Source organism: Populus nigra, chromosome 8 (assembly GCF_951802175.1).
Source record: "Populus nigra chromosome 8, ddPopNigr1.1, whole genome shotgun sequence".
In the NCBI taxonomy this organism is placed as follows: domain Eukaryota; kingdom Viridiplantae; phylum Streptophyta; class Magnoliopsida; order Malpighiales; family Salicaceae; genus Populus; species Populus nigra.
Window position 1 is genome coordinate 12,751,898 of NC_084859.1, and position 27,705 is coordinate 12,779,602.

General features: G+C 36.6%; 3 protein-coding genes across 19 annotated transcripts; 2 read left to right on the forward strand and 1 right to left on the reverse strand.

Annotated features, from left to right (window-relative positions):
* Window positions 1-717: 717 nt before the first annotated feature.
* Window positions 718-9,644, forward strand: LOC133702249 (protein LPA3). 15 transcript variants are annotated; one of them, XR_009843693.1, is made up of 12 exons: window positions 720-895; window positions 973-1,101; window positions 1,265-1,312; window positions 1,402-1,441; window positions 1,530-1,630; window positions 1,879-2,071; window positions 2,148-2,246; window positions 2,545-2,662; window positions 8,205-8,332; window positions 8,432-8,536; window positions 8,626-8,676; window positions 9,282-9,644. XR_009843693.1 is itself a non-coding variant. In XM_062126549.1 (10 exons), exons 1-9 carry the CDS (start codon window positions 821-823, stop codon window positions 8,323-8,325), a joined length of 924 nt encoding a protein of 307 aa, XP_061982533.1. In that variant the 5' UTR covers window positions 718-820; the 3' UTR covers window positions 8,326-8,332; window positions 8,417-9,190. The 15 variants fall into 15 exon arrangements, 2 of the variants coding, with proteins under 2 accessions (XP_061982533.1, XP_061982532.1); XR_009843695.1 differs by having other exon boundaries at window positions 9,316-9,644; XR_009843691.1 differs by lacking the exon at window positions 9,282-9,644 and adding an exon at window positions 8,964-9,190.
* A 3,201-nt stretch (window positions 9,645-12,845) lies between these two features.
* Window positions 12,846-14,830, forward strand: LOC133700574 (abscisate beta-glucosyltransferase-like). The gene has a single exon (XM_062124144.1). The coding sequence runs from the start codon at window positions 13,087-13,089 to the stop codon at window positions 14,698-14,700; it is 1,614 nt and encodes a 537-aa protein (XP_061980128.1). The 5' UTR covers window positions 12,846-13,086; the 3' UTR covers window positions 14,701-14,830.
* A 1,606-nt stretch (window positions 14,831-16,436) lies between these two features.
* On the reverse strand, window positions 16,437-26,742 carry LOC133702071 (protein ENHANCED DISEASE RESISTANCE 2-like). Of its 3 annotated transcripts, XR_009843651.1 has the most exons (23): window positions 25,884-26,742; window positions 25,695-25,769; window positions 25,243-25,296; window positions 24,628-24,693; window positions 24,229-24,332; window positions 23,827-23,900; window positions 23,629-23,745; window positions 23,478-23,518; window positions 23,276-23,376; window positions 22,237-22,332; window positions 21,111-21,175; window positions 20,960-21,031; window positions 20,714-20,869; window positions 19,462-19,685; window positions 19,351-19,390; window positions 19,091-19,245; window positions 18,871-18,972; window positions 18,315-18,359; window positions 18,093-18,233; window positions 17,679-17,774; window positions 17,481-17,582; window positions 16,741-17,046; window positions 16,437-16,601 (listed from the first exon to the last, which is right to left on the reverse strand). XR_009843651.1 is itself a non-coding variant. In XM_062126259.1 (22 exons), exons 1-22 carry the CDS (start codon window positions 26,019-26,021, stop codon window positions 16,939-16,941), a joined length of 2,166 nt encoding a protein of 721 aa, XP_061982243.1. In that variant the 5' UTR covers window positions 26,022-26,742; the 3' UTR covers window positions 16,437-16,938. The 3 variants fall into 3 exon arrangements, 2 of the variants coding, with proteins under 2 accessions (XP_061982243.1, XP_061982242.1); XM_062126259.1 differs by having other exon boundaries at window positions 16,437-17,046; window positions 19,091-19,239; XM_062126258.1 differs by having other exon boundaries at window positions 16,437-17,046.
* Between the last annotated feature and the right edge of the window lie 963 nt (window positions 26,743-27,705).

A 27,705-nucleotide genomic window follows, 5' to 3' on the forward strand; every position in this document is an offset into this window, starting at 1 on the left:
GTTTTGTCCGTCAGTAAATCTGTTGGTATATTATCACCGACGGATTTACTAACGGAACATACGTGTCGGTAATAATATTTTTTATTACCAACGAAATTTCCGACGGAAATTCCATCGGTAATTATATAAAAATATTTTTTAAAAAAATTATTTTATAAAATTATAAAATAATTAAATTAACATAAATCAACACTCTATAATATATAGTCAAAATACTTGGAAAAAAGAATAAGAAAATCAACTCAAACAAATTTGCAACAAATTAATAAAACGAAAAAATAATTTCAACTAAAAAATTCATATGAAAAAAATGATTGTAACTTTATTGTTTAATTTTTAAAAAAACACAAGAATCCCCCGTTCAAAAATTGAAAATCTATACCCTAAAAGGCAAATTAAGATTTATATTATAACAAAAAAAAGAACCATTTTATTCCTAATTATTTTTCAATGAAAAATATATCTCCTAAAAAAGATAATCGTACCTCTAATTACATGCTAAGTTTTTTTTTTTTTTTTGGCAATAACAATTTCATCTTTACATTGTTTCAATCTTAACTGATTTGTGTTATAGTGAAGATTGAAAGAAAGAGTCGATTTAGTCCTTTTTATTTTGTTTTGAAAACACAAAACCACGTATCGACATTTTATAGGCTGTGGCATTTAAACGAAGCAACGACATAGTAGAATTCCTTTAGACCTCAACCAATTAAACGCCACCATCTAGCATGTAACCGTAGGCATAAATCGCTCAACTGAAAAAACCTCCTCCTCTCTATCTCTCTCTTTGTGGTTCCAAAAAAAGAAAAGAAAAGGGGAAATGGCGTTATCCTACACCACAACAATTGCCTCTTCACTACTTCACGCAGCAACTCCTTCACTTCCAAATAAAAAAGTAGAATAATTCTTAACTTTTAACTATGCATGTATATAAAATCAGTTAGTTACCAATTTGATGTTTGTAACTGACAGAGTTTTTGGATAGAGAAGGAAGCCCTTTTCAGAATTGCAAGTAAATTAACAGTACCCAGAAATGGAAGAAGTTCTTCTGTTGAATTTGATGTGCCATTTCCTCGTGATTATGAGGAGCTTCTTGATCAAGTAAGCAATTTATCTATTTTTTTAAAAAAAAAATGTATGTATGTATGTGCCGATGCTTGAAATCTTGAGAGTTGTTTGATGTTTTTTCTTTCCTTTTTCTTGTTTTAGTGTGTGTGTGTGTGTGTGTGTGTGTGTGTGTTTGTTGATAACTGATTACTAACAGGCCAAAAAAGCAACTGAATTGGCTTGGGAAGATAACAAACAGCTGATGGTTAGTAACTAAATCAGCTATTTACTAATTAAAGTATTAGAATTCACAATATTACATTCTGTGAACGACGAGCATTTGTTGTTTTTCAGGAGATTGAATTCCCAACAGCCGGACTCGAATCTGTACCGGGTTCTCTTCACTTGCCTTTGATATCTTTATGGTTCTTAATTTTGATTTCTATTTTTATTATTCCCGTTAATATATATGGTTGTACCAGGTGACGGTGAAGGAGGAATAGAGATGACTGGAAGCATGCAGTTAATTCGTGAATTCTGTGATCGTTTTGTAAGTCCAGAAAAGACTACAAGGACCAGAATTGTAAGTATCCTTGATTTGCTTCTCTCTCTCTCTCTCTTTTCATTAATGTAGATAGGAAAAATCACAAAGTTTTTTTATGATGATTTCACATCTAAGAAATTTTATTCCCAAGTAGGATTTTGCATATCTTCCTAGGAGGGTTTTTTAGGTAGTTCTTTATTCATTTGATGCTGTTGATCATTCTGAATCTGGTCTACTTATTCAAGCATTTGGCTCTGTTAACAAACCTGTCCATGGATTTGTCTCAGTTCTTTCCAGAGGCTAATGAAGTTAAATTTGCAAGACAATCAGCATTTGAAGGATCTTCGCTTAAGTTGGACTATTTGACAAAGCCATCATTTTTCGAGGATTTTGGTTTTGTTGAAAAAGTCAAAATGACAGACCGTGTGAAGCCAGAGGATGAACTGTTCCTAGTTGCCTATCCATATTTCAATGTTAATGGTACCTTCTAACTTGCCATCTTGTTGATTCAAACTCCACACAGGCCTTATATCTCTTATTTGTTTTTTCGATTCAGAAATGCTTGTGGTGGAAGAGCTTTACAAAGAAGCTGTTGTGGAAACAGCCCGGAAACTGATTATATTCAATGGAGAACTTGACCGCATAAGATCTGGTTGTATCCTTTGCAAAATCTTATTTGTTTATTTCAGCGTTTAAAGCTTTTCAGTGCTATCTATACCATTTCACTGCATGCTGTGCTCATCCATTCCTCTTCAAAATCAATTTCCAGTTTTTTTTTTATTATTATTATTATTATCATTTAACTTTAGAACTCCACTCTTCATGTTTCCATTTTTTTCTTCTTCAACTCCGTGCATCATGGCATATTTTCTTTCATTAGTTGGTTTCTGATTTTCAGAAATTTAAGTCGAGTTTTATGTTCCTTAGCCCATGGTGTCCTTGATTGTACAAAGATTATCCGTCCTTTTTCTATCCTAAGCTTGCCTCTCTTTTGAAGACACTCTTCCCATTGATGGAGACTGTATATTACATTCACAATTTTAAAGGGCGCAATGGAGGAACCCTTTTCAGGTTTGTAGCCTGTTAGCAAGTGGAAGACAAACAATGTCCCACCATATGCAAGTGGGAATACCTAATCTCCCACTTGGCACATGGTGGACACAAGCGGTGGGCATAAATCATGGCATGATTTATGCCCTTCACTCTTCTAGCTTAATATATATGTATGCTCAGTGAAGAGCTGGTGGGTTGGTGTGTGAAGAACGCAGAGAAGAGTGAAAACACAGAGAGAAAAAACGTGAGAGAGAGCTTGAGTTGAGTAGAGAAGATTTTCTCCTCCTCCTTATTTTCTTGTTTGTATTGTTTCTAAGCTTGATTAATACAAACCAGTAGCTCCGTGGAGTAGGCAAGTTGCCGAACCACGTAAATTTGTGTGTTTGAATTCGGGAATAACCCAACAACTGGTATCAGAGCTTGTTCTTGAAAAAGAGGGTGTTTGATCCAAACTCAAAAATCAAAGTTCACAAAACGTGTTTTTGACATTACCATAGCGTAGAGGAAGAAGAGAAGAATTCACTGGTGAAAACCCGGCGAAGCACCGACGTCCTGCATGCCCGCACGCGCCAACACGCGCCGACGACAGCACTGCCCACGCGCGACCACTCGCTCCACGCTCTCCACGCGTCGTCTTCACCCGATTGTCTGCAACTGAACCGGGTTGACCCGCCACGCAAGCAGCCAGTCAGCAGCCACGCCAGCAACTCTGCACAGTCATCCGCCACGTCATACGTCCAGTCATCAGACACGTCATCAACTGCCACGTCAGCCGAAATTACGCGTGCTTTTGCCACGTCAGCAAACGTGGGTCCCAGTTGGCTTACGTGGATGACACGTCAGCAACAGTGAGTTTTGATCCAGTGCTTCGCAGACACTATTCTGGCCTGACACGCGGCTTCATCTGCACCGTCCGTTGATCCAAAACTTTGATTGTTAAAATCGGAGCCATCCGAAGTCCGATTGGGGTGATCTCAGTGTCGTTTCCAATAGTTTTGGCCGTTCCGGACACATCTGTAAGGTCAGATTTGACAAATTCGAATCGGAGAAACAGTAAAAATGGCAGATGAAATAAAGGCTGCGGGAATTGAAAAATTTGATGGATCAGATTTTGGATATTGGAAAATGCAAATTGAAGACTATTTATATGGGAAGAAACTTCATCTTCCTCTGTTGGGGAGCAAACCAGAAAATATGCCAGAAGAAGATTGGTTGCTTCTTGATAGACAAGTTTTGGGTATTATCCGGTTATCTTTATCAAGAAGAGTTGCTCACAATGTTACAAAAGAAAGATCCACTGCAAGACTGATGGAAGCCCTGTCTGGGATGTATGAGAAGCCATCAGCAAATAACAAAGTGCACCTGATGAAGAAGTTGTTCAACTTGAAGATGACAGAAAGCACCTCTGTTACACAGCATCTCAACAACTTCAATACTATCACAAATCAATTGTCATCTGTAGAGATTGAGTTTGATGATGAGATCCGTGCACTCATTTTACTAGCTTCACTTCCAAGCAGTTGGGAAGGTATGAGGACAGCCGTGAGCAACTCAGCTGGAAAATCCAAACTGAAATATGATGATATCCGAGACTTGATTTTAGCCGAAGAAGTGCGAAGGAAAGACTCAGGTGAAAGTTCAAGTTCAGGATCAGCTCTCAACATTAACACTCGAGGGAGGAGACAGGATAGAGGTTTATCCAGAGGCAGATCCAAATCAAGATACAGAAGTAAAAGCAAGTTCGGACCCAGAAAGCAGGTTGAATGTTGGAATTGTGGCAAACCTGGTCATTTCATGAGGAATTGCACAAAACCGAAAAAACCTGAAGCTGACTCTGCAAACACTACCACAGATGAGGTGCAAGACGCTTTGATTCTTGCTGTACAAAGTCCAATTGATGATTGGATTCTTGATTCTGGTGCTTCATTCCATTGTACACCACACCATGAGATGATGCAAAACTATGTTGCTGGAGATCACGGTGTAGTCTATCTGGCCGATGGACAACCAATGAAGATTGTGGGTATAGGAGAAGTGCAGATCAAGACAATGAATGGATCTACATGGAACTTGCAAAATGTAAGGCATGTTCCTGGACTAACGAAGAAGCTGATCTCAGTCGGACAACTTGATGAGAGTGGTCATTCAATCCTTTTTTCTGGAGGTATGTGGAAGGTATCAAAGGGAGCAATGGTTTTGGCTCGTGGAAAGAAAACCGGCACCCTGTATATGACCACAAGATTTGCAGACATTATTGCCTCTACTGAAGCAGAAAATCAAGCACAGCTATGGCACTGTAGACTCGGCCATATGAGTCAAAAAGGGATGAAAATACTTCAGTCGAAGGGAAAACTGCCAGAGCTTAAAAATGTTGATCTAGACATTTGTGAAAGCTGTGTTCTTGGAAAACAGAAGAAGCTTAGTTTCTTAAAGGTTGGCAGGGCCTTAAGACCAAGAAAGCTAGAACTAGTGCACACAGATTTATGGGGACCGTCTCCAGTGGCATCTCTTGGAGGTTCTCGGTATTACGTAACTTTCATTGATGATTTCAGCAGAAAGGTATGGGTCTACTTTCTGAAAAATAAATCTGATGTGTTCGAAACATTCAAGAAGTGGAAGGCTATGGTTGAAAATGAATCAGGTTTAAAGTTGAAATGCTTAAGATCTGATAATGGAGGAGAATACATTGATGGAGGTTTCAAGGAGTATTGCGCTGTTAATGGTATCAGAATGGAAAAGACCATTCCAGGCACACCACAACAGAATGGCATTGCTGAAAGAATGAACCGGACCATCAATGAACGAGCTAGAAGCATGAGGCTGCATTCAGGGCTACCTCAAACATTCTGGGCTGACGCAGTTCATACTGCAGTTTACTTGATCAACCGTGGACCATCAGTTCCTTTGGAGTTCAGATTGCCCGAGGAAGTATGGAGAGGAAAAGAGGTACAACTTTCTCATTTAAAGGTCTTTGGGTGTGTTTCCTATGTGCATATAGATTCTGATGCTCGCAACAAGCTAGATGCCAAATCCAAGAAATGTTTCTTCATTGGCTATGGAGATGAAGAATTTGGATTTCGGTTCTGGGATGATCAGAACAGAAAGATTATCAGAAGCAGGAACGTGATCTTCAATGAGAAAGTTTTATACAAAGACAGATCAAGTGCAGAAACAGATATGACTGATTCAGATACAAGTCCACAAAAATCTGAATTCATCAGATTAGAAGGGCTTCCCGATGTTACCGAGCAAAACAAAACTCAAGAGTCTTTACAAGAAGATTCAAGCACATCTGTACCCACCACTACACAAGATGATGCAGAGCCAAGTGAACCAATTGTTTATGTTCGCAGGTCTTCAAGGACTGTAAAGCCCCCACAACGGTTCACACTTCTACTGAATTATATTTTGCTGACAGATGGTGGTGAGCCGCTAAGTTATGAAGAATCCTTACAAGATGGAAACTCAAGCAAGTGGGAGTTAGCCATGAAGGAGGAGATGAGTTCGTTGCTGAAGAACAAGACCTGGGAGCTGACCACACTACCTGAAGGAAAGAAGGCTTTGCAAAACAAGTGGGTCTACAGAGTAAAGACTGAGCATGATGGAAGCAAACGGTTCAAGGCAAGACTTGTTGTAAAAGGGTTTCAACAAAAGAAAGGGATTGACTACTCTGAGATATTTTCTCCAGTTGTGACGCTTACAACAATCAGAGTTGTTCTGGGGATAGTAGCAGCAGAGAATTTACATCTTGAACAATTAGATGTAAAAACAGCTTTTCTTCATGGAGAATTGGAGGAAGACATTTACATGCAACAACCAGAGGGGTTTGAAATACCAGGAAAGGAGAACCAAGTCTGCAAGCTAAAGAAAAGCCTATACGGTTTGAAGCAAGCTCCAAGACAGTGGTACAAGAAGTTTGACAACTTCATGTGTAGTACGGGATACACAAGATGCCAGGCTGATCACTGTTGCTATGTCAAACATTTTGATAACTCCTACATCATTCTACTATTATATGTGGATGATATGTTGATTGCAGGATCCAACATTGAAGAGATTGACAAGCTGAAACAACAATTGTCAAAACAGTTTGAAATGAAGGATCTGGGAGCTGCTAAACAAATACTTGGCATGAGAATCATCAGAGATCAAGACAAAGGCATACTAAAGCTTTCACAAACAGAGTATGTCAAGAAGGTTCTCAGCAGGTTTAGTATGGATAATGCTAAACCAGTAAGTACACCTCTGGGGAATCATTTCAAGCTCAGCAAAGACCAGTCACCAAAAACTGAGCTAGAAAGTGGATACATGGATAAGATTCCATACGCCTCAGCTATCGGCTCTTTGATGTATGCTATGGTCTGTACTAGACCAGACATTGCCCATGCAGTGGGAGTTGTAAGCCGATATATGAGCAATCCTGGAAAGCAACATTGGGAGGCGGTGAAATGGATCATGAGATACTTAAAAGGTTCATCAGAGACATGTCTTACCTTCACAGCTGGTGGTTTGAAACTTGAAGGTTTTGTAGACGCTGATCTAGCAGGAGATGTTGATAGCAGAAAGAGCACTACAGGATATGTATATACTCTAGGAGGTACTGCTGTTTCCTGGAGTTCTACCTTGCAAAAGATCGTCGCTCTTTCAACAACAGAAGCTGAATATGTTGCAGTCTCAGAATCTGCAAAAGAGATCGTATGGCTGCAGAGTTTTCTGAAAGAATTGGGCAAGATGAATGGAAAGGGTACTTTGTATAGCGACAGTCAGAGTGCAATCTTCCTTGCCAAGAATCCAGCATATCACTCCAGGACTAAGCATATTCAGATCAAATATCACTTCATCCGACAATTGCTAGATGAGGAGCAATTACTGCTAGAAAAGGTCTGCGGAAGCAAGAATCCAGCTGACATGTTAACCAAAGGAGTTACACTTGATAAACTGAAGTTGTGCAAAACTTCAGTTGGTCTTCAAGGATAAAAGATGATTTCATTGTTTGTCTCCAAGTGGGAGATTGTTAGCAAGTGGAAGACAAACAATGTCCCACCATATGCAAGTGGGAATACCTAATCTCCCACTTGGCACATGGTGGACACAAGCGGTGGGCATAAATCATGGCATGATTTATGCCCTTCACTCTTCTAGCTTAATATATATGTATGCTCAGTGAAGAGCTGGTGGGTTGGTGTGTGAAGAACGCAGAGAAGAGTGAAAACACAGAGAGAAAAAACGTGAGAGAGAGCTTGAGTTGAGTAGAGAAGATTTTCTCCTCCTCCTTATTTTCTTGTTTGTATTGTTTCTAAGCTTGATTAATACAAACCAGTAGCTCCGTGGAGTAGGCAAGTTGCCGAACCACGTAAATTTGTGTGTTTGAATTCGGGAATAACCCAACATAGCCACTACTTGGTGAACCTCTGCTTATGCCTGAAGTACTAATTCCTCATCGTTTTGTTCTTCTTCTAAATTCAAAAGCTGCTTGCAACTAATGGTTGTTTGGCTCAATAGATTTAATATTTTCTTATTGTTTTCAACCACAACTTCTATTTTCAAAACCGTTTTTCAGGTGCTACCCAGGTCCCTGGAAAGTCCTACGAAAAGTTAGGAATGCCTATATATGTTTGCATCAACAGGAAGCTATGCCCTCCCTTAAAGAAGTTGCCCTGGATATTCTGCCGTCAGTTTGAGAATTCGGTATTCATTTGATCCCAGAGAAAATTTCAATTTAAAATGACATGTAGTAACAGTTTTAATCGATGTTCCTTTTCTGTCTTTGAGTTGTCCATGTTGCAGATTTATATGTCCAAGGTGTATGTTCAAGACTCTAGCCTCATCCTTTACGCTACCGCCAACTTTTTCTGCTTCATCCATTGAAGAAGCATCCTTGAAATAGAAAAGGTGTGCTATTTTTATTATTTCAAATTATGAAAGACATGTTTATCATATCTGTTAGTGCTGTTAGCTGTCATGACTCCTGTTGTTTCCAGTCTCCAGGTTCAAGCGTAAACCATCTATCAATGTCTTGAAAACTCTGAATGGTATTCAAAAAACTATTTCAATCTGACCATTTTTACTGTTTGAATATAGTGTATGGTCTGATAGTTTTGCAATAGTTTAGAAGTGACATCCATGATTTACCATTTTTACTCCTGATAAATACCCCTAGATTTGTCTTGCAATTGGGAATGAATTTTGGAAGAACTGCACATAATTGTTATTCATCAATTCTCAACATAATTAAGGTGCTTTGAGTCGTTGATTGTGGTTGGGAAGGTTTTTTCTTTTTTCTAATCTTATACGCTGTCTTGGTTATGTATCTTTGTAGGTGAAGCTTAGATTTTCTAGCTTCCCCATCTAGTTTTGGGAGGAGGAAGTTTAGAAGTTTTAATGGATCTGTAATATTTCCTTTCTGGTGGATTGCTGATGCAAATTTCACATTTATTTGATCAATGTATATGACTACATGAAGTTGGTTTTTGTTTGTGTTGAGAAACCACATGTGAGTGGGGAATTACATTGATTGGGAATAAGAAAAAAGGTGCTTATATAGAAGGACGAACCATAGCATAATAGCCTAGACTTCTGAGTTGAAAGTGGTGTCCATTCATGTATGTAAATCTGTTGTTGTATGGTGCATGTGCAGGCTTAGGGACAAACCCTTGTAATTTCCTGTGCAGATGGTCGCAAGTTTAATTTTATGGGTTGCAGTAAGCAATTGTTTTGTCGAAGATGGTGATAATGATATAGGAAGGCAAAAATCTTAAGCACTTGTATGATTAACTTCGTTGGGAACTTAGCTCAAAACCGAGAGAAAAATAAGACACGAGCCACTGCAGAGATCTCATTCTCATTGAATTGCTGCAATGAAATGAATATCAAGATGCCACAGTTAAAGATTGTAAAAGATGAGCTGATGTTTACTGCTTGGTTTGGTTTGACAGAGAGCAGGCTGATGATGATTTATGAATATGAATCTGTCAATATCAACTATTCATTTATCACTCGATGTTGTTTTCGGAGCGTGTCTGGAAAGATAGCTGTGATAGTTTTTCAAAATATATTGTACTTAGAAATATATTAAAATATTTTTTTATTTTTTAAAAATTATTTTTTTATTAAAATAATTTAAAAATATTAAAAAAAATATTAATTTAAAATAAAAAAATAAAAAATAATAATTTTTTTAAAACATAAAATAAACAGGCTACGTGAATAAAAGAAGATAAGAATGCTGCTTTCTATGGCTTTAAGCATGTCAAATCCGATTACCTCATTTTGTTTCCAGTTCTTTTCTATTATGTCGGTGGATATAAATGTATTATTAAGAAAGCATAGCATAGCTCACGAGTGACGTCATGATGCAATCCATTCCTCATTTGGCTGACATATTAACAAAAACATTAAAATAGTTGGGGTTCAAAATCCTGGGCATGTGAACAGTGAATTCGGTCACTTGACCTTTTTTTATTTATTTAATCTAGATTTTAGGTTGATTTAGATGATTTGTTTAGGATGACTTGATATGGGATTCTCATGATGTAGGAAATAAATCAAATATTCGGTTAAAATGGATTATATTGGTATTAATGATCTATATTTATTCTAATTTTTTTTTATCAAATTAAGAACCCATGATAAAATAAAATTAAAAAAAATATATATTAATAAAAAAAAGGAGGAATTACACTATAATTTTTTTTCAATAGAGTTTAAATTATTTATTTTCTAACTAAAAATAATTTTATTTTTGTATAATTAAATTAAAAAAAACATAAAAACCTCATCACATGTGAGATTAAATAATTGAATTTATATTGTTATTTCAGCTTCTCGATTCAATTTTTGATTGAAATTAATATATTTATTATTATTTACTAGCATATATAATTTTTTTTGTATTTTATTAAATACATATATCAACTTTTCAAATTATAATTAAAGTTTTTCTAGATAGTGAAAAAATGTTAACAACCCTTACCTTTTTTACATTAAAAAAAATTGTTTTATCGCATAGCATAGCGTGGGAAATCAAACAAGGGGGTGTGTGTACGTGTGTTTGCTTGCTTAGCATGAGGGAATTCTATAAGAGATTTCATGGTGCGTAAGTGGTAATGCGTGGGAAATCAAACATTTAATTGATCTTTCATGCATTTCAATTTAAACTAGGATATAATTAATGGATTTTTGGACTATTTTAAAACAATTAATTAGATTTCTTAAACGTGTTGATCACTTATCTAGGATTTAAACTCGTAAAAAAATCTCTTACTATTATGCTGAACTTGCTATCTTGACTGTACCATTTGACACACGATATTATTTACTATTCAATCATTAATTCATCATGAATTTGACTTTGTACTCAATTATTTCAGTTCACTATCGTATACGAGATTTACTTATTTAATATAACATAATTACATTCATTTAAAATTCATTTCTCACACAACATTATGCATTTTTCTCTCTCATAATTTTCTTAAGCAAACATAATTTTATTGCATGTTAACTTGTTCTCTCTTAGGTGACCTTATACACCATTAGAGACACCATGCTTTTCTTTATTATTTCTTTATAATTTAAGACCCATCACAAGCAAATCTAGCTCATTGGTTCAATTCACCCTCCATTTGTATTTTCTCTAATTTTAAATTTAAATTTAAATCCTAACATAAAATTCATAATTTAAACACAATTCTTTCAATTTATCAGAAACCCTGACACAAAATTCTGAAGGGGAAAGACAGTTTTTTAAGCAACAAATCAATGGCTAAACATATTTTGCTGGGAAGGAACAGTCCCAGGAAGCAAAGACAGTTTTTGAAGAGATAGAATACAAACTATCCATTTCCTTCCCTAATGACTGACTGACTGCCCTTTCCAGCCACCAAAAGCCAAGTTTGAAACAAACTACTTCTATCCCAATGCAGATGTTTGTGGCAACATTTTGCTTAAATTGCCCCCGGTTTATGAGCAAGAAGGAAGCTATCTCGGAGGAATTCGCATAGAAATGACTGGGTAGAATGTGATTGGGTGTATTGAAGGAGAAACTGCAGATTTGTGAACACATAAAATGCCAAATTACAAGCTTGCAGATAAAAATTTGATTTTCTATTACTTGTTTGTCGCGTCAAGAGACTTTTTTATATATATAAAAAATATCACAGTAATTTAAAGATTACGAGAAAATAACATCATTTGAAAAAAATTAACAAAATAGTATATTTTTATCTTGTCGTGTTTCTGAAATACTGTATGTATTAAATATTGCTATTTCTAAGCACAACCAGATAGTTATCGTGCTTCAAAAGCATGACATGTCATGAAATTTAAATATCTTTCCTAATCAAAAAACACAGACAGACATAGGATGCAATCGTGTTATTGATGAGCTCGAATCATCTATTAGACAACATAAATGTTAATAGATAGATGAGTTATGTTGATATATTTTGAAATTTTAATTAGTAGAATGTTGTATTATTTAAGTATTTGACAATTATTTTGAATGTATATTTATTAATTTATTTACATTTCTGAAACTATTTATGATATAAAATATGAGAATTTATCGTGTTTAGTTATTGTGCTTCTTTACAGATTTTTTAAGCAGTAAATAATTTTTTATGTAGTTTTTAAATAGAAGAAATCTTGTTCAAATTTTATTAAAATTAGAAAATTCTTTTTTATTATCTAAAATCATGAACTAAATTAGAAGTAAAATTAGCAAACTGAATAATAAATCTCATATAAAACATTTTTTGTTCGATTTAAATCCTAGAAAATTTATTGCTGCATTTTCATGTAATAGTTGAGATAACTACTAAAATTTAATTAATATTACAATTCTGAATTATCTTATTTAACCAAAACTTTTTGCCGCCACATTTCTTTTTAAATTCTATGTTAATTGCCCAATTTGTCCGTCCGGGAAGAGGGAATAAAATTTGATTGACGATGAAGTGGGTCCCACACTTGGAGGAATGCGAGCAATTGGAGGTTCGACCGACAAGGAGAATCGTGGCAATCCTAGTTTGTTCTGATGACACGTGGATGGGCACCACAATTGAAAGAAATAGGGCTGCTCTTTTCTATTTCTCTTGATTCTTTTTGCTTTAAATTCTCCTCCTCTTTTTCCTCGTCAATTGAACTAGTTAGGATCCTACGGCTAGCCTTCAAACACCTATAAACTACTTCCTTCGAGATTTTATCTTATAAAAAGCGATCAGAACACCAACGCGGTCTCTCTCTCTCTCTCTCTCTCTCTCATGAGGGCATGGCCTTCTGCCTAACTAAAAACACCTAACAGTCAAGACAATCCTTAGCTAATCCCTTTCTTTCTCGTTAAGTCTTCTTGATCTCCCACCTCCTATATAAAAGAGTTGGTGAAGAAGCAAGATCTCAAGGTAGATTTAGGGAGACAGAGAAACCAAGAGTATCGGTAATTAATGACTCAAGAAATATGGGTTGTTCCATTTTTTGGGCAGGGCCATCTCCTGCCAAGTATGGAACTCTGCAAACACGTCGCATCAAGAAACTTCCGAACCACCCTTGTCATTCCCTCCAACCTCTCCTCCAATATCCCCTCCTATCTTCACCAATATCCACTTCTTGAAATAGCTGAGTTACCCTCTTCTCCACCACCTTTACAGCAGCCAGGACCCGACCCGCCTTTCCCCCCTCATATGCACAACAACCAGATGGCACAAGGCCTTGAAAACCTCCTTTCAACCCGATCACAGAACCCGGACTCGGGACTACCCGCGTGTGCTATTGTTGATGTTATGATGGGCTGGACTCTTGAAGTCTTTGAAAAGTTTGAGGTTCCAACCGTTGGGTTTTTTACATCCGGTGCTTGCTCGGCAGCGTTGGAGTATGCCGCGTGGAAGGGCCACCTGGATGAATTGAAGCCCGGAGAGATCCGTTTACTCCCTGGATTACCAAAGGAAATGGCTCTCACAGATTCCGACCTTAAAAGTAGGCCGCATAGGCCTCCAGGTGGTAGAGGAGGTCCGCCGGGCCTGGGCGGACCAGCCGGTCCGATGGGTGGTTTTCCTAGACCACCAGGTGATATGGGCAACCCGGAAATGATGGGCCCACCAAAGCTCGGTGGACCAGGCGGTCCAATGGGTGGTTTTCCTAGACCACCAGGTGATATGGGCCCCCAGAAAATGATGGGTCCACCAAAGCTCGGTGGACCACCACCGTGGCTGGATGAAGTTAAGGGCTCCATCGCGTATATGATCAACACATGTGATGATCTTGAACGTCCATTCATTCAGTATCTATCTGATCAAGTTGAAAAACCAGTTTGGGGTATTGGCCCGTTATTACCCGAACTATATTGGAAATCGGCTGGTTCACTTCTTCATGACCATGAAATTCGAACCAACCGGCAATCCAATGTCACCGAGGAAGAAGTGATAGCATGGTTAGATTCAAAGCCACCTAGTTCAGTATTATATGTGTCCTTTGGTAGCGAAGTGGGTCCTGAAATGGAAGAGTATCCAAACTTGGCGGATGCGTTAGAAGCATCGAACCGACCATTCATTTGGGTAATCCAGCCTGGTTCGGGTGGGTCTGGTCCGCCGCCGCAATTCGTTGAGGGTCAACCTGGTGCGAAGGCCGGTGAAAGTTATTTTCCTTGTGATTTGGACAAAAAGGTTGGTGAAAGAGGTTTGATAATACATGGATGGGCACCACAATTGCTAATACTAAGCCATCCATCCACTGGTGGGTTCTTATCACATTGTGGATGGAACTCTACGGTGGAAGCTATTGGGCGTGGGATCCCAATTTTAGCATGGCCTATTAGAGGCGACCAAAACTACAATGCCAAACTTGTAGTGAAACATCTCAAGGTTGGATGCATGGTCTCTGATGATTTCTCACAGTTGATCAAGAAAGATGATATAATCAAGGGAATGGAGAGTCTATGGGGAGATGAAGATGTCAAGAACAGGGCAGCTTTGCTTAGTGCTAAATTTAAGCATGGGTTTCCAACGAGTTCAGTGAGTTCTTTGGACGCCTTCAGAGATTTCATTAACCAAAAAGCAGTTTGAGCTCCACCACGTGATTCGGCGTTGGAGCTTCTAATGTACTATAGCCGTCATGTTCTTAACAAAATCTAGTTTTGCATGGAAAGTTGTTCTCACTATAATTTTGCTTATCACCTCTTCATTTTTTCTTCCAGTTGACTTCCTTCCAGTTGATTCTCTCTTATTCCTTCATATCTTTACAAGCCTTGTAAAGATATGTATATGTATATGTATGGGTGTTTAGTTGCAAACAAATACATACTTAAGGGTTGAACCTGAGGAAGAAGATGATCTTACTTTACTGTTCAAGGCTATTTATATAGCATCAAACCACCATAAGTGTGTCAATACAAGGACAAAGTAGTCAATTTGCTTGCTACTTAAGTTCTGGACTCCTTCTGGACAAAGGCTCGGTAGTGATAACAGACCACTACAAAAGCTACCATAATTTCAAGCTATATTGGCTATGTACAGTTGATAAAAATCATTGGACTGAATCTTGGGTGATATATGTCTGAGAAGCTTGTCATATTTAATGCATGTATGTCTTGTCCTCTTGATTGGTGGTGAGTGGACCGAGTTTGATCATGAGTTGTATGTCTAGGTATGCAAGCAGCAGCATCCGAGGCTACATGTTTTACTCAATTATCTGGGCTCATAAAATATGTTTTCTGAGAATAAGGTTTCCTCAAATTCAAAAAAAAAAAAAAGGTTTAGGGACTATCTCATCTAATTCAGTGTTATTGGTACCGTAAAGCGAGTGGGCTCCAAGGCACCTCGAGCTCAAGTCGAGGATGGTTTGTCTTGGGGAGAATTGGAGCGTCAGGGCATCCTAGGCCTAAATTAAGGTATATAGCTGTACAAATTCAATTTGGGCTCCTTGCTTTTAAGTAAGCTTTGGGACACATAATGATTTAAGGTCTACATCTATACTAACTCTAAATATGCAAAAGCATTTTTGGGTTTGATCTAAAAGACAGAAAACCTTGAGCCCATCATCACTCGAATATAAAGTATAGCATAGTTTAAGAGCCTTACCAAGCTGCTTAATGATCTAGTTCAGAAGAAGAAAAAGGCTTTTTAACGGTAAAAGATAGGCCATCATAACATTTATGTTGATTTTGCGAGTAATATATGAAAGAATGTTGTTCAATTTTAACCGATATTTGTAGATTTAATCAATGCAGTCTTATTGGACAAACTTATATCAAATTGTAAGATGAAAACCAATTAAAAGAAAGATTTTGGAATAATAAAAAAAAATTAAAAAAACTTTCATGGAAATAGAAATTAGCTTTTTCAATAGAATAAAAGTTTCAGAATTTCAAGGAATAAAAAATTTCGCAGATTATCCGATCATTTATTTATTTTATAAGCTTAATGAAACAGATTTAAATTTTAAAAAATATAACCATTTGAAATCATTTATTAGATAAAAAAAAATCTAATATTTAAGAAATCAAAATTTTCCAAAAAATAAATAGAGATGTTCTGATGGCTAAGAATTTTTGAGATTTTCATGTCTTGCACTTCAAATTAATTTATTTCTCTCCTAAAATTTCCATTAAAATTTTAAAAAAATTATTTCTGAAAATCTTTCAATAAAATTAATAGCTCAGCATTTTCTAATTAATTAATATGTAAAAAGAATTTTACAATTGTAATCGCAATGTTATATTGAATATTCTTAAGACATTTTTAAAAATTGTAATTTTTTCTTAGATGAATAATTTTCCTTATTTATTTTCAAAAACTCTAAGTGGTAGAACTCTTACAATTTGATTAAAATGACTAAATCTCACAAATACAAGATGAAATTTGACCATATTGTTTCATTCAGGCTTTAGTTGCTGAATCTTACAGAGGGACTGCCGTGGTTTTTATCCAATGATATGGATTCCATCATTAACTTTCAGCTTCTTCACCTGAAAGTGCAATGCCGAAGGGTAAGAACCCAACTCAACTCGATGACGCATTGTCATGGACAAAACACGACCGCATGGCAAATAATGCTTCCTGACGTGTGCCATGATGATGTCAACTCAAATTAAATTTTTGTCTCACCTTCTTCCGATGGTAAGCGCGACATTGAAAGCTGGAACAGTTAGCAGACAACAGATTCCCTTCCGCCATCTTTTTTTTTTTTTCCATGCAAAATTCCATTTGAAAACACTTCCAGTAAAGGACACAACAAGTGAGACTCGTGCATGCATCTAAACAAATGGTTGGGTAAAATCAGTGGAGATCAATGGTTTCTGACAGTCATGACGTATCTGGATCCAGTTTGGGAACAATAGCAGATGAGAGCTCTATATGAGAAACACGAACAGCACCTATCAGCCTCTCCGGCAATTCTTCAGTAGTATTAGCCTGTGCAGAAGGGAATGTAAGAAAACGAACATACATGGGCAAAGCACTTCCTTTCATTTTATTTTCCCCAGCTAGAAACTCTTCAGAGCAAATTTCATAGCCAAATTGGGGGTGCAACTTGATTACTTGAGAACTGTATTATAATAACCAGGTAGAAGACTGATTTCTAGCAGATATCAAAACAGATCAGAATTTAATAATTAGGTTGAATGATTCATGGGCTCAAACAAATTTCCATTAACTTGAGCAGGTTTAGTTTAGATTTCTTATTTCTTTGACAGCTCTAATTAGGCAGTCAGTGCATGGCCTAGTCCACCGCTTTAGGCCAGTAGCCTGGTCACGAGCATGATAGTATTTTTACCCAGAACTTCAGTTGGTAGCTTTCCTGATCATATAATTATTTGAGATGGCTCCATGGAACAGAGCACACATACCTGTACAAGGAAAGCCATGTCAACCACCAATGTTGTAATTACACCAATTACAAGCCCCAAAACTCCATTAGCAACAGTAGAAGAGCCGATATCAACATCAACCTACAGAAACACAAACCATGTTGGACCATACAATTGGTGTTGGCAAAGCAACTCAAGAGTAATATCAGGTACTAAAGAAATTTGGATGGTATTTACTTCTAGGTACTTGGGACCACGGATATAGTTGCAATCAACTGCTTTTCCCAATAAGCACGGGGTGCTTCCAACACTCTGCCGGACAATCCATGAGCCCTGCATGTTTAATTACAGAAAGCAACTCAATCATTTTCATACTGGCTCAATCAAATCTTTAAAATGTTTAGTAGCAACTATGTTCCAGAAATTTCTCCAACATGGTTCCATGTCAATTCATAGAGAAAAAATAAGTCTGGATATACAAATCTGTTAGCATGTTAGGCAATCAAAGGGTAGTTCCTAAGGGCTCGCCAGCATTGCTGCCCACCAACGTGAATCATACATACTCATCTAGCTATAAAAATCACGGCTTCTGACGGTCCCACCATCCTGGCAAATGCACTTTCCAAAAATGAGGAACAGAAAGACAAGTACCTTGGGAACTGATGGAATAAGCTTAAGCCTACTGTTGCGGAATTCATCATCACCATCAACAAATCGTTGCAAGAGAGATCCAGGTACTAATTCCTTTGTCACAAAATAAAATACCATACTGTAGTGCGTTGAGCCGGGTACCTGCCAGAAGAAAAACAAGGTCATTCTTTTCCAGCCTCCAGATGCTACTATCGAAATTCACAACAAATTAAATAAACTTACTTGCAGATTAAAAACCACAGAGAAAAGCCCTTTCTCTGAAGCAACCTACAGAAGAATTTAAAGTCCACAAACATGTTACAACCTTAACAGAATCAAGAACCATATGCTTGCTAAATATTATACTGTCAACAAAAAACATAGTTGACCTATGTTGATTGACCTCTTAGGACCTCGGATAAATTGACAACTGAAAACAGCTTTGAACCAATGATAAACTAACTACAGCTTGATCAAGTTAAGATTTTATTTAACAAGGTTCATTGTCCGGCAAAATGTAGGCGAAACTTGATGCGAGGAGTAGTAGGTAGGTGTAGATAATCCAACCTTACAGGGAATAATATGTTTATCATGGTGAAAAATCACTGCAATTCCCTGAAATGGGATAAATTTTAATATTTTGCAGCACAGATTGGAGCTGTGCATGGTAAAAGCACACAAGGCTCCTGATATGACAACCATAGAGAAAAAGAAAAAAAGACTATTTGACCAAAGTCAATTTGGAAGTCTGCGATGAACAGCACAGAACAAGGGAGGGGTTAGCTGGAGAGGTACTTACTTGTGCCGCACATCCTTGACGCCTAGCAACGTGGTCCATTCTTTTTGTATCTTTGAACCAATCAACAGCAACAAGATCCAACAAATGTTTTCCTGCAGGAACCTTCATATGCAACTCGCATAGAATTTAACAAAAGTGAGCCTAACAAATTCATAAGATGATGACTTTATAACTCCAGTGCATATATGTTAAGGGAAATATGACGAGAATATGAAAGAACCTTTGATTTGTCAAAACAAAAATGCTTGCTACGGACTCTGAAGTTGTTTCCATCAGATATTCGCCAGCAGTCACGGGTATTATCACGGTCATCACGACGTAGATTACCCGAAAAACAGGATAAATCGATTTGATCAACTGGTTCTTCTTCTGAAGCTGTTAAAAAATTTGTCATTAAATATCCAAATAGAGCCCCAAAAGATTGAACTTGTTGAAATGAAAAAAACAAAGTAATATTGCAGGCTTGCAGTTGTCATCCACCTGTTCTCTTCGCATCATTCTCATGCTTGGTTTGGCAAGCCTGAAAATTGAGACAAAAACGTGTTTACAAGACAACGCAAAATACATTTAGGGAACAGGCATAAAACGTACCTCTTGTTCTTCTTCAGCTATTTGATCGGGGTATCCATCCCTCCTTACAGAGTTTTGGCCAGCAGCATTTATCAGATTGAAAGAAGGTGGAGTCGGATGAACAGAAGATTCTTGCAGCATTACATTTTTCTTTGACAAAGCAGGGGCTGAAGCCATATTGGCCATCGCTGGGATTCTTGGAGGGGCACCTCTCTCATCTGTCTGGGAAAACCATTCACGCAGTCCTGCCAGAAAAAGCAACAAGAGATTATAAACCAGAAAAGATAGCAACGAAAAGACTGAAAAAATGCTTGCATATTTCACCAACATAAACTAAAAAAATCAAACTAAAAGCAAAAATGAAACTATTACAAGTTCTTGCTCACTTTCTTGTCTGATAATTTCAAAATTGTACTTTTTCCATCAACACTACTTAAACAACATCAATGACAAAATATCCAATGCAAAATTGGTGGACCCCACAAAAAATCAAATCAACAAATGAAACAATAATCAACGAAAGAAAACGAAAAGCTGAATGGACTAACTACAGTTGCTTGGACACTGATATGCTGTGGGTACAGAGAAAAAAGATTTTCAAGTCATTCCTCCAATCCCGATGTGGTTGAAGGGGGAAAAAAAGGAAATGCTGAATAAACTCCTACAGCAACTTGGGTGCTGAAAGGATGTGGGTATAGAAAAATTAGAATTTCAAGCCATTCCTCCAACCCCAATGATGGAGAATAAATGAAGGTTTTGCAATATAATTATCATACAAAAATTAGAGATTATGTTTTATTTTATATTCTATCTTAATAAGAAAATCTACTTATTTTAGGCTTTTATAACCTTTAATTGTATTTAGAAACTTTATTACGTTTATTATTTTATTTAGGGTTTCATTAGGGTTTGGTGCCTACATATGGACTCCTGTTAACATGTTTATCAGTGGCTGAGTTATCGCAGAGATTTGAAACTTCTGCTTTCCTAAGGTTGATTTTCTCTCTCTCTCTCTCCATCTCTTCCCCTGCCTTACACTACTGCTCTGCCCCTTTCTTCCCTCTTCTCTATCCTATATCCTCTCTACTATTCTGTTTTTCCCTTATCTTTTCTGTTCCATGCCACCCAATATCAGCTTCTAAACTAAGGAAGAACCGTAAAGTATGTACCCGCGGAAACATACGGTGTTTCAAAATTTTAGCAAATAAGAGTGACATCAAATCCTTACAACAGCAGAAGATATAAGTGAGAAATTGTAGAAAAAGTAACTCACCAGCAACACTATTTAACATCTGAAGAAGACAATGTTGCTGAAATGATGAAACATAACCCACACCCCATCCTTTCAGATCAATCTGCATAAGATGCTGCACCTGCGTTCTGAGTTTCCCATTACGAGGTTTTAAAGGAGAAATATTGAAACCTCCACCTGCAAAAACAGGATATAGCCAAAAACTAAATATCTAAGTTCTGGTTTTAGATTTTTAATCATAAACCTAAGGCACTGTATGAAACTCACTCTCGATATGGGCCCGCACATAGCCTGGTCGTGGACCACAGTTCTCGTGCTCTCTGGAACGAAATAGCACAACTGCAAAATAACAAGGAATTTATAAAGCTTGGGACGAGTTAGAAGATCAAATAAAGTGTGGACAAGCCAAACTATTTACCATAGCTGCCATCATCATTTCGCCGCCAATATCGCACATAGCAAAGGTCACGCGGCCACACAAATCTGCAACCCATTCATTTCTAAGTCATAAAGAACAACAGAAGTGCCCCATTTCCACAAGCAAGAGGACTACCACCTTGAATTTGGACAGACTGTAGTTTTCTTAAAAATATTGTTTGGTATGCATAGATAAAAAGAAATCCTGATCATCTCTGGGCATGCTAACGTGAAGATAAACTATTTCAGGACCTCCATATTTAAATTATATGATTTTTATTTTGAGCAAGTAAATAGTGAAAAACCGATTAAGCCACAAGTCAGACATGATTATATTGCTATGCTGTTATACTGCATACCCACACTTTTTAAAAATAGTGTTTGGTATGCATAGATAAAAAGGAATCCTGCTCATCTTTGGGCATGTTAACGTCAAGAGAAACTATTTCAGGCCCTCCATATTTTAATTATATGACTTTTATTTGGAGCATGTAAATTGTGAAAAACCGATTAAGCCACAATCAGAGATCATTATATTGCTATGCTGTTATACTGCATACCCACATAATCAGACAGGATTATATTGCTATGCTGTTATACTGCATACCCACACTTTTTAAGATGACTTGAGTATATATTTTGTAAAATTCAAGGAAAACTTGCATCCTTGGCTAACATAATTACAAACTTAACACATGTGCTTCTTTGCAATTAGCTTAAAGTTCTTACTCGGTTTTAAGAACTTATAATCTGTAAGTCAACATTTATTCACGTTTATGGTTAAACTTGACACAAAGCAGATGGTACTACATAAATACATATTTTATCAGCATATTCCCAATGTATCATTATCCTAACTTTTTTAAGAACAGCATGTATCCAGTATTTATATCACGCTTCCTTGTCTAAAAATAAACCAAACTTGGGTAAACCTGTAAGGCTGTTAAACAATTCATTACAGAGCAAAACTGGAGGGACAAAAAAAAAGCAGAATAAAGTACATTCAAGTTTGATAAGACTATTAAATATTTCACACCCTAGACATGACTAATAAAACTCCAGTGCAAAATACTTCCATATGATCATAATATATGCAAGAGTGTGATTTATTTAGGGGAGAATATTACGTTGGAAACCAGTCCAGCTGAAGTATATGATGGAGTATTGCTGTATGTCCATCTACCTCTTCAACTACGCTACCATACTGGAAACTGCAATCCCACCTGCACAAGGCATGAAAAAAATGATGTCATGAATTGAGTAAGCAGACAACATGGGCAAAACATGGGCAAAACATGAGAACAAAAGTGAAAACCAAAAAACAACTCCATTCAAGCAATTGCACTAGTGCTTCATGAATAAGTCTACATACCATGTATTAAGAGTTTAAGATGCAAGTGACGTACATGTTTAGAAGCAGGATTTATTAACACATGCTAATTACAGTGTCTTATCAGTCTAGTGCGGACACACATGCACACACTTCTTTTACTCCAAAGAAAGATGCTAACATGTCTTGATTTTAAATAAATCATACTGCGGACTTTTGTTATAATGAAAATTAGAATTCAAACTCAGAGCATTAGAGAAGTCTGCTATACAATTCAGTTAAAACAAGCCACGGTAATCATGTGTGTGATCTCAAATGACCAACAACACTAGTGAGCATCATAGACCTAGTCACAGTGAGATTTAACTACTAGCCCACTCCCAACCACCCTCCACACCAAAACAAGGCTCAGATCATAAAAGGATAAAATTATGTTCTATCAATAATGGGTAATACATATTGTGCACAGAAAAAAAAAATGGGGGGAATACAATGGAGAAAGAATTGCTGATAATACGTTCTCAGCCATTCAGAAAAGTACATAAGACACTCAAAAGTTTAATGTAAAAAATATTTTTGATATCGCATGTCTTGATTAAAGGTTTTCAAAGTTGTTCGAGCATCAACTTCTGCATGCACGCTTAGGTCTCAGATAGTTTAACATAATTAAAGTTCAAAAAACATCTCGAAACCAAACAGCTTCTTGATCCAAGCCTGAAATGCTCATGCACCCAAAAGCACAGGAGTGTGTGTGGATAGAGAGTACAATTTTTGTTCTATAAACAATGCTTCTAGAGCCATGCTATTAAATTTGGATGAAAGAGGAAAACACCAACTCAAAACGTGTAGCATCCATGCTCATTATAAGTTCAAATATTTCTTCGCAGCTAGCCTCAACAACACCTACAGCCTTCATCGCTCGACTGCAGCTCCTTGGCTGCATCATGAAAACAAGAAGTGGTGTCAAACTATAAAACAGCCTACCACATAGCAAAATGATGTCATTCACTAAATGCAAAAGACGAAATAGTTCCTTACAAGGTAGTCAACTTCAACCAGCTCTTCAAAAATGCGGAGTCCTGTCATATACAGGCAAACATTGGCGGTAACCAAAACTGCTATGCTTCCTTGAATATCATTACTGTAATGAAATGCTAAATAATACTAAAGGCTAAGAAAAACAAATCACCATTTTGGCACTGTAAAAGGCGCCAATGCTTTCTTGAGAATACTTGGTTGTTGGGATTCTGGTTTGTCAATTCCGAGTCGAATTCCTGGGTCCAGTCAAATACTGAAGCAGGAGGACCTGCCAATAAAAAAATAAGACTTGCTCGAAGATTGCATCAAATTAACTTGGAGCCGATAAAAAAAAGGAAAGCATGAGAACCGTTTCCCATGGTTGTTCTCCGCAACAAATTTGGATGATTTTCATTTTCATCTTCATCTTCCTGTGCACTGAGCCTGCAATCAATCATTTTTTTATCCAAGATTTCCGCATCAGTTAGAATAATTGGTAAAACTGGCTCCAACAGCAGTTCAAATGATTAATAAAACTAGCATCAACAATTGGGATCAGTATAGCAGTGCAAAATGCTAGCTTAAAGTATAATAAAAACTATAAAATATCAGGCAAGATGAAATAAAAATTATATTTAAACATAGCAAAAATACAGAATAGGTTTTCCATTATCTACTGTCATACAATAGCAAGCAAACACAAAGTTCTATGACAGGAGAAACTGTATTACAGATAACACAAGCTGAGAAATTATGTTGAACAGGCACTCACTGACTTTCACAATCCGATGAAGAAGCAGTCCTCCCATTTTCCATTCCAGATTTGTATTCGAATGAGACATATTTGTTACCATTGGGAACTTGGGACTCCTGATGCTGCACATATATTAGCAAGCAATCATTCTTATATAAATCATTTGATCCAGTTGCCTAACAGGTATATGAATGCATGAAACTGAAAAATGTTAAATAAAGAATCAACTGAACATTGCGTTGATCGCCCAGATTACTTTACACTAGAATGTATAATCTAAGGAGTCGTCACAGAAGCGACAACTTCAAAAGGAAAATGTACAATGGTTAAATATTATCAATGCCTTTAATAAATCCAAATGAGAAATGGGAGTTGGATAGCGATGATCACAATTCACAGCTAATGAAGCATACTGACCTGATCGATTACAAATTCAATTTTTTCCTTCCAGATAAATACTTCTTGGATGTTAAATGCTGCCATCTGAAACAAGAAAACAGCGCACGAAGGTTGTATTTTTGCACTTAAAGTTATGATGCCACAACAAATGAACAACTAATGAAGGTTAATCATGTTGTAATCATGGAAATATGTCATTTCTGCATATTTTTATGGCAGATAACAAGAAGAGGCGCTGTTATAATAACTAGAATAAATGAGGGTCAATATTCAGGATTGAAAAGGCAGGGTGGTCTCATGATTTTTTTTCCAGTTTCCAAGCTCCGATGATCTTAGGTGATCATCAATTTACCAAGAGAATTAGCTCTCAATAGAAAGCTGCCAAAATCTTAAACCAAAATTTAAACTAATCTATCAGTGGCAGAGTAAAGAGCAAGCACCACCCAGGAGTCCAAAGGTAAAACTTTAGTACAAAGGCAAATGAAAAGGTAATGCTATAGAGCAGATAGTAACTTCTTATAATTTGATTTATAAAACAGCAACACAAAAAATAACTGGACTACTGGGAAGAAAAAAGGATAGCATCTTAATTCACAAATTTAGAAACTAAGACTAAGAGCAAAAACTGCTTACTGTGATCCGATTATACTTGTCTTTCTTGTTATATACAGATAAAACATAAAGAGTCTGCAGGAAAAAGAAAAGGAAAACATTATAATCAACTCGAAATTCCACAAGATTACATTGTAGCAATCCCTCATCAGAAAAATAACATTACATTGAGTAAGCTATCAACAAAAAGCAACCAGTTTGATAGCAGAAAAAAAGTCACCAGACAGACAGAGAGCAGCAGAAAACTATTAATTTAAACAATCGCCAACTTCCGAAAATGCAGTTTCCTTACAATCCATGAATCACAATGTTTGCTTAACTTTCAGTTTCACAACGAGCACAGACATATTAACAGGAATAAAGATAGGGTTAGCCTATAACCTATTAGCTAATGACTCCTAATCCGAATTATCCGATTCACTGACAACGCATCATCACCGAGTCCCAAGCAACATAGAGAAAGCCCAACTTACATGTCCATGGTGAACCTTCAGGCCTCGATCTTCTACCCGACAATTCCCATCAATCAACAAGGTTTTGATTGGCACCTAAAAAAATTTAACATTCACACCACTTTTATTATTACTCACGTCAGTTCCTTTTTTTTCAAAAACATTAAAAATTTCAGATAATAAAGAAGAAGAAGAAGAAGAAGTAATTACCCGATTATCCTGTGGTTTTTTCTTGTAATAAGCAAGAAGCCTGGGCTCCAAAACGAAATACCTCCTATGAATAAACGATCTCCCGATCTTCCTCCTTCCATACCTCACCATCCACCCTTCGTATATCACTTTCGACATTTTTTACCCTCTCCAAACCACCTTATTTACACCCTGATACCAATCCAGCTCTCTAAGAACAACAAAAAAATTCAAAATTCAATCTCGCGGAATTGGAAGCTCGGATTCTGAAAAATCTTCGCTTCCTGTTCTGCGATATCGTAAACACCGTTACGAAAAAAATGAAAAGAAAAATAAAAACTGACTGACTTGATCTCTCATCTCTAGAATTGAAAACCGTGTACAACGGAATCAAGGATTTGAATTCTCATTTTCAAATTTCCACGTTTTCGATGATTCCAAACACGAATATTTTGACTTTAAGCGAACGAACACACCAAAAGAAGAATAGGGAAAAAAGAAAGTGTACAGAGAGGAAAGGGCAAAAAGAAGGATTGCTTTGCAGTTTTAAAGGTGTGAGTTGAATCTTAAAAGGAAGAAAAAAATCAATAGGGGCGGAGTCAGGTATTTATATTTTAAGAGAGATAGAGACTGAAAAAGAAAAAATATATATAATTATATTCTAGAACGAGAGCGAGAGGAATTTTAAGGAGGTCGTGACATTTGCCGGGATCAGGGACGAAGGTGGAAAACGCCGGCGTTTTTGCAGGTTGATTCTGAAGGAAGAGATCAAGTAACAGCGGGATTTGGGAGAGATTTTGACTGAGTTTTTTTCTCGCGTTACCACAGTCGTAAAAAATATTTTACAAAATAAAATGGTTGGAAAATTATTTCTCATGCAGTCGTGCAGGTGGTCATGCGTAACTTATATGCGCTCTTAAATCAAGTTATTTGATTGGCCATTGGATTGACATGCACGAGGATTTTTCAATTTTAATATTTCAAATGAATTCTAATTCTTATAATATCCATAGCATGTTGAATCTTGTATCATGATGATTTTTATATATATTACTGTTTAACTATAGTAATTAAATTAGACTTGATTTAAAAGGTTTATCCAGCAATATCTAACTTGATAGTTAACCCTGATTTTTTACTACTCAAAGCTCAATTAATGAATATCACATGAGCATACTCGCTAGCATTCTCAAACTTAAAAATAAGAAGCCTCGTGGTTTGGTTTATTGGCTCGCCTAGCTTATCTTTCTCTATCATATTATTAGCATGACGATCATCTTTCTTATCACTTAATTTAGATTCATCATAACAGTATGAAACGGTTATCACACTCAACTGAGCTTCAATATGCATAATTTCTTGAGTCAATGTTAGGTTCATATATATCTTATATGAATTAGTTGTATGCGATGCTTGTGTAATTCTTTGAATGTAACTTCGAATCTGAGTGAACTCTAAACTCAAAAAGTTTTCTCGTTTAGGTTTCCTACTCAAGCAAAACTCTAAAACTTGTAACTCATTTGCAATAGGCAACCCAATCTTTGCATTAAAACTCACATCACTAGCAATGGGCACACAAACATAACGATTTGGACGGACCCCATTTTGTATCATCTAGGTAATGTCAACTTCAATTTCATACAAACTCCACTTAATGCCTCCACATATTAATTTTTTTAGTTCGATGAATGAATTGTCTAATATCAAACTAAAGAACTCATTACAGTCTTCATTGTAAATGATATTATTATCAGTATCAATGATGGTATCATCATAATAACATAATAATCCCACATTAGTGATGGCATTGCTAGTTGTTGTTGTGAGTGGAGAGATAGTGATC

Coding starts and splice junctions, on each gene's coding strand:
- LOC133702249 (XM_062126549.1), top strand. CDS start 821: ATGGCGTTATCCTACACCACAACAATTGCCTCTTCACTACTTCACGCA. Junction 896..972: donor CTTCACTTCCAAATAAAAAA/GTAGAATAATTC, acceptor TGTAACTGACAG/AGTTTTTGGATAGAGAAGGA. Junction 1,102..1,264: donor ATGAGGAGCTTCTTGATCAA/GTAAGCAATTTA, acceptor GATTACTAACAG/GCCAAAAAAGCAACTGAATT.
- LOC133700574 (XM_062124144.1), top strand. CDS start 13,087: ATGACTCAAGAAATATGGGTTGTTCCATTTTTTGGGCAGGGCCATCTC.
- LOC133702071 (XM_062126258.1), bottom strand. CDS start 26,021: ATGTCGAAAGTGATATACGAAGGGTGGATGGTGAGGTATGGAAGGAGG. Junction 19,391..19,461: donor TAGCTGAAGAAGAACAAGAG/GTACGTTTTATG, acceptor CTCAATTTTCAG/GCTTGCCAAACCAAGCATGA. Junction 17,775..18,092: donor TTATTCCATCAGTTCCCAAG/GTACTTGTCTTT, acceptor TTAAACATGCAG/GGCTCATGGATTGTCCGGCA.